Source organism: Stegastes partitus, unplaced genomic scaffold (genome assembly GCF_000690725.1).
Source record: "Stegastes partitus isolate 25-593 unplaced genomic scaffold, Stegastes_partitus-1.0.2 Scaffold184, whole genome shotgun sequence".
Lineage (NCBI taxonomy): Eukaryota > Metazoa > Chordata > Actinopteri > Pomacentridae > Stegastes > Stegastes partitus.
The window spans coordinates 104,744-110,537 of record NW_007577915.1 but is presented as its reverse complement, the minus strand read 5'-3'; the positions used below and the strand labels follow the sequence as shown (position 1 = coordinate 110,537).

Genomic DNA, 5,794 nt, shown 5'->3' with positions numbered 1-5,794 from the left:
CCTCCTCTGTTCAGGTCTTCTCCATGTGGAGCCATGATGCAGACATAGATAGACACAGTCCAGAGGCCTGACTTTCTGATTTTAAAATCCTTTGACATTTGAGTGACATTTCACAGAAGTGTATTTACTGCTGTTGTAAACGGTATTATCGACTCACGGACTGGATGAGTGCAGGTCCGAGGGTCTCATTAATGTGAGCTACAGCCTTCGTCACACCTTCAACAGCAGGAGATAACAGGAACCAGTCAGTTCACATCACACAGTAAAGAACATGTCCACCATTCATCAGAGATTGAGACAAGAAGAGAGGATACTTGTTAAAGTGTTCACCTTTGCCCTTGTAGCGAGTCTTGTCTCCATCTCGGAGCTCCAGAGCCTCGTAGATACCAGTCGAAGCTCCGCTGGGAACAGCAGCCCTGAACAGACCTGAACAGAAGGTCGGAGGGGAAAGGTGCCGGTATGATGTGGAAGCCCTTTATGAATATGACCTCACTGTTATTAGAGACTGACAAGTTTTCATGCACATATTTTTTTAACCTTTGGCTGTATGAAGGTCCACTTCCACAGTGGGGTTTCCTCTGGAGTCCAGGATCTCCCTGGCAACAATACTCACTATAGACATCCTGGATCACACACAAGAACACGAACCTCACTGAAATATGTGGACTGCAGATCAGAGTTCACACATGAATTCATCCAGATCAGAGAAGGATGAGCGAGTCGTGAACAAAGATGCAGCTTCATGCACAAACGTTTCTTCTAACAGCAGCTGTGAGTCGAGTGGCTTCGTTTCCACATTAGAAGGATTCTGACTCCTCAGTGTGGAGACGGTGACGCAACCCACCGACACACAGATGAACAGACATAAACCAGAAGCCAGATATTCATACCTACCTAAGAGGTGCTGTCAGCCTGTCAGAGGGACCGATGAGACAAAACAGCAGCAGGATGGAGAAGAGAAGGAGCGGATCTGTTTAAACGTTACCTGCAGCGTGCTGGAAGCCTGCTGGAGGAAGTGAGGATGTGGGCGAATGAGAGGACGGAGGGGGGAGGAGAGGGGTGAGGACGGGGGAGGGGGAGAGCGTGAGTCATTGGAGGATGAAGGAAACAGGGACGGAGCAGAATACATGGAGATCTGCTGGAGGATGCAGCAGCATGAAGAGGCTTGTCTCCGTGTTGCTGCTGATTTATTCAGTGTTTCTGTGAATCACTGCAGCTGAACGTCACCACATCCACACCGAGGCTCGGACAGACAATGACAACGGCTTCTCTGAGCTTCACATGCAGATGACGAGCAGCAGATATCAGAACAAAGGCAGCTGAGGAGGAAACATCAGAGCGCAGAGTGACCTGCTGATGAGGATTAAAGCCGACAGGTAGAACGAGCCGCTGCAGGAGGCGCAGCTTTAAAAATAGTCTGGCATGTAATTACAGATAGAGTCGGTGCAGCAGGAGGCAGCGTCTCACTGAGGGAGCAATTTGTCCAAAACACAAAGTTTCTCATTGGCTGAGACGCCTGTATGCGCCATCTGGACGTCACATGACCTGCAGACATGGAGGAACATGGAGGAACTGCACGACTGACTCCTGTGTTCAGAGGAACCACAACAACACAGATTCACACTCAGTTCAGCTGCAGACAACCAACAACTGAACCAGGTGGCAAAGACACACAAAACACATTTATGTGCAAAAACAGACAGAACCTTTAAGCCTCTAAACTCTGACCAGTTTCTGTATTTTTCTTCACTGAGGTTCATGTTTCTCTGCAGCATGAAGTCCTGCAGCTCTGTGGAACCAGAACATGAAGGAGGAGACAGACCTCAGACGTCTTCTGTCAGCAGGACTCAGAACGACAGATCATCCAGGTTTCTTTTGCAAAAAATGAAGAAACATGTCCAACATTTTTCCAAGTGCCCAAAAACTCCACATACTGTAGATATTCAACTATTTAATATAGTTTCCATTTCAGTCACAGCTCCACAGTTGTGCACATCCTGCAGGTTTTTGCTGAACCTTGTCAGTGCAAAGAATTCATGTTTGGCAGATTTTAAAGATGAGATTCTTTTTAAACCTTCCAGCTGGTTTTGAGTTTCAGAAGATGAAACAAGACATCAACACAGACATCTTCTGCATTTATCTAACAATGTTTAATGAACTTTTATTTAGTTAGATTAATTAGTTAACAGTATACAATTCAATTCACCGACACACTAGTGTCTTCACAAACATAAAATGGACTGTACAGCAGATGTACTGTATACTGAGCACTTTAGTGCAGCGGGCAAAGACACATGTCAGGTTCTGAAATGAGTATTTCTATATAAAGTGAGTGTAGTTATACCCAGGCTTACAGGGAGTCTGTATGTGTAACAGTAGAAGCTGTGGATGTAACTATAGGTGGAGGTGTGTGTAATATGTGGCTCATGTACAGACAGTCCAGTCATATCAAACATTTACGACGGCAGCTGTGACGATCATCAACTTCCGTCTTCAGCGTGGTTCACAGCTTCGGGGAAATCTTCCCTCAACTCCTTCCATCGGTTGCCTAATCGCTGAGCGGTTCACCTGCAGGAACAACGAAACGACAGAGTTCATCACACCTGGTTACTGTGCAGCAATTCGCTTCAATAGGAAACCAGGCGATCAGTTCAAATCCCACTGAGACGCGTCCGACTCCAGCTGATGCAGCAGCTCAGTGATCAAAGACATTACAGTTGATAACTACTATCAGCATAAAGACCAGGAGGAAAAGGGTTCATCTGAAGTTTAACCACCTCACTTTAACTTTAGAGGGTGTTGTTCAGGTGGAGGTGATGGAACGGGTCCTGGTCTGGTAAGAACCACCAGAACCCCATTGCAGCCCCAGGAGAACCGCTGGCAGCTCTGACCAGAACCCACCGAAACCAGCTGCTCCTGCTCTGACAGCGACTCCAGCAGAAGCTGCTACAATAACGTGGACTGTACAGGTGAGCGGACGTTCCTCTGACCACAACACTGACGTCTGACACATGAGGAGGGTTTCTGGAGGTCGGCACTAAACTGCCCGGTCAGTGTAGAGCGTTGGGATTGGACTACTGGACGACTGGAGACTGAAGAAGGTGGATAAATGTGGACAGAGGTGTATTCTGCCAGTGTCACCTGGAATAGGCTCCTCCCCCTGCAGGATGAAGCAGGTAGAGCTCACAGATAGATGGATGGATGATCCACTCACCTGTTTCCACAACAACAGCCTTGACAATCAAACACAACTCAACATGATCACCTCCTTCAAGCCACTGGGAATTCTCTGTGTTCGATCTTCTACTGTGAAAAGGTGAAGTGAGCAGCCCTTTGTTGTTTTAGAAAAGTCTTAAAACAGAGTCAACAAATCCTAAATTCAGACATATAAGGGAATCAATCCTCTGCAGTCAGAGAAACAACCAACAGAACGAAACCTGAGGAGCTTCACTGATCACAGGAACCATCCTGAGACACATGCTGCACTTAAGGATTTAACATTTTACAAGCTTTAGTGTAAAATTCACCATGTGAGAGATTTCAAACGTGTGATGGATCATTAAGACACGAGACACCATCCAAATATGATCTGCTTCATATTCCAATGTAAATATGTAACGAATGTATTTATTATGATTATTTTTAAAGGAAACAGAACAATTATGACAAAAGCTGTGAGTGTTCAGTCAAATACATGAAAAGTAATAACAGTAAAACAATGACCAGGCCCTCGGTGGCTCAGCAGCAGCAGCAGCTCAGGGTCACACACTCTGCAGTCTAATAGATGAAGTAATAAGAATAAAATATTGAGTCTGGATCCTGAGCTGCCGTTTCTGTGATGTTTTTATTGTATCGTTTCAAACTGTGACTTCAAATGGACGAGCTGTGCAGCTCTAATGTGACACTAACGTGACATTTCTGTGAAGGGAACACCAGCAGCGACCAGGTGCGGCTGTACCTGTTCACCAGTCGTAGCGTGGGCGGGTCTGGGGCTGGCGGTGTCTCGGGGACTCGTGTCGGTGACCCGGCGGCGGCGTGGAGCTCGGGGCGGCGGTCAGCGCCAGCTGCTGACCTGCTGCTCGTCGGTCTCGGCCGTAGTCCAGAGCTCGGTTTGGAGGGACGTATCTGCCCGCCTCCCGCCTCCACTCCTCGTCGAACGCTGCAGCATCGGCTGAGGAGAGACGCCAAGTTCAGCGACGCAGACAACACTCAGCCCTAAATCAGTGAAGCTACAGGCTGAGCTCCGTCCGTCTGGTCCTGGAGGCTGTTTTCAGGGTAACTTCACACCTTGAAGCTCTGAATCATTATAACATCCAGCCACAGGTTTCAGAACAGTCTCAGCTTTTCACATCTTCAGCATTTCACATGGAAATACTTCCAGATATGAATTCTAGCCTTTATATCAAGAAAAAAATGACTCATAAAACTGTTTTACACGTTTCTCACCATCAACTGCTGCAGTACTGGTCTGTTTACAGAACTGAGGGCGGACTGTCTGGACTCTGGACACATCAGAACCCCAATGGTGGGAAACTACATGACTTAGAAACCAGAACAACAGGAGCTTGATGGAAATAACAGACATCATGTAATCACCCAGCTGTTCAGATCGATCACTGGCTTCCAGCTGCATCAAATCCAAACCCGGACACGTGCTTACAGAACCACAGAGAGAACATCTCCTCCTGCCTCAACTCTCTCCATCAGGTCTACACTCCCTCTGCTCACTAACTGGACCAACCAGAACCTCCTGATCCAACCACCACAACAGGTCCAGGTCGGTAGCTGGACTCTCCTCCTCTGTGGTTCTGCTGGTGGAACCAGTTACCAAACTGTTCAACCTGCTGACTCCCTCTCAGTCTTTAGGAACAGACTGAAGAGCAGCTCTTCACTCAACACCTCTGCACCTGACAGACTAAAAACAAACAAATAAAATAAGTGTTCCTCCTCCCTCCCTACAGCCTGCTACTGGCACCAACACCCTGAACCTGTTCTCTGTTCTATGGCTCTTATGAAGAATAAAACAGTACAACTGCAGAACTGTACATGATTTGTTATTGACAGATGTTCACCTGGTAAATAAGGAAACGTTTGCCCCCGGCCTCCAACCAGAGCCTCACTCTGCCTACCTGTGTACAGGTGACCTGCCACTTCTGTTGACCACAACTTTTGAATCAATGCAACGAAAAGCAAACCTGTTATTCTGTGTTTCATTTCAATAAAAAGTTCAAAGTTACATCAAATCTATGCTGCACATATCTATGAATCTCTATGCAGTGATTGCACCACATAGATATTAACATGAGGAGTCCTTCAGAGCCGAGGGATGGACACGACACTGAGCTGTATGAGGGCACATGTCTGACTAAATCTCATGTACTGTTTATCACAGACAAACAAATGTTGGGGAGGTCAAGTTAATACTTTCAGAGCAGTTTGACCCCAAAGACGGATTGTGATTTTGAACAAATGGTGCGTCTGTGAGGCTCTCGGGTGATCTGCTGTTAAATATACGTCCTCTGCTGCAGCAGTGACTCACTCTCATCGAGGTTAATGAAGTCTTGCCGTTCCTCGCGGTCTCCAGTGCGGCGGTTCCGTGAACGCTCCATGATGTGTGCACGATCCCCGATGTGATGTCCGATGGCGAGGCGCTCGAGGCCGCTTTCGCTGTCCCTCATGGACTGCCGCGTCTCACGGATCTGAAGGGTGAAGGTCACAGAGTCACTGCAGCAGGCAGCGCTGGTATTTACCGCATGATGCCTTCACTGGCAACGCAGCTACTGGTGAGACCACA

General features: G+C 47.4%; 2 protein-coding genes across 3 annotated transcripts in view; both read right to left on the bottom strand.

The window, feature by feature from the left end:
- LOC103356105 (gamma-enolase) overlaps positions 1-622 on the bottom strand; it is an 8,128-nt gene extending 7,506 nt beyond the window's left edge. Inside the window, exons 1-3 of one of the 2 annotated variants that reach the window (XM_008280158.1) lie at positions 538-622; positions 331-426; positions 158-216 (exon numbers count right to left, since the gene is read on the bottom strand). In XM_008280158.1, coding sequence (XP_008278380.1) covers positions 158-216; positions 331-426; positions 538-622 — 240 coding nt within the window. The remainder of the gene's footprint in view (positions 1-157; positions 217-330; positions 427-537) is intronic. The other variant, XM_008280159.1, reaches the window with a different exon arrangement.
- A 1,504-nt stretch (positions 623-2,126) lies between these two features.
- The window catches only part of mlf2 (myeloid leukemia factor 2), a 7,454-nt gene continuing 3,786 nt past the window's right edge, over positions 2,127-5,794 (bottom strand). The window contains exons 7-9 of the mRNA XM_008280160.1: positions 5,540-5,699; positions 3,959-4,171; positions 2,127-2,568 (exon numbers count right to left, since the gene is read on the bottom strand). Of these exons, the coding sequence (XP_008278382.1) occupies positions 3,963-4,171; positions 5,540-5,699 (369 nt within the window). The 3' untranslated portion in view covers positions 2,127-2,568; positions 3,959-3,962. The remainder of the gene's footprint in view (positions 2,569-3,958; positions 4,172-5,539; positions 5,700-5,794) is intronic.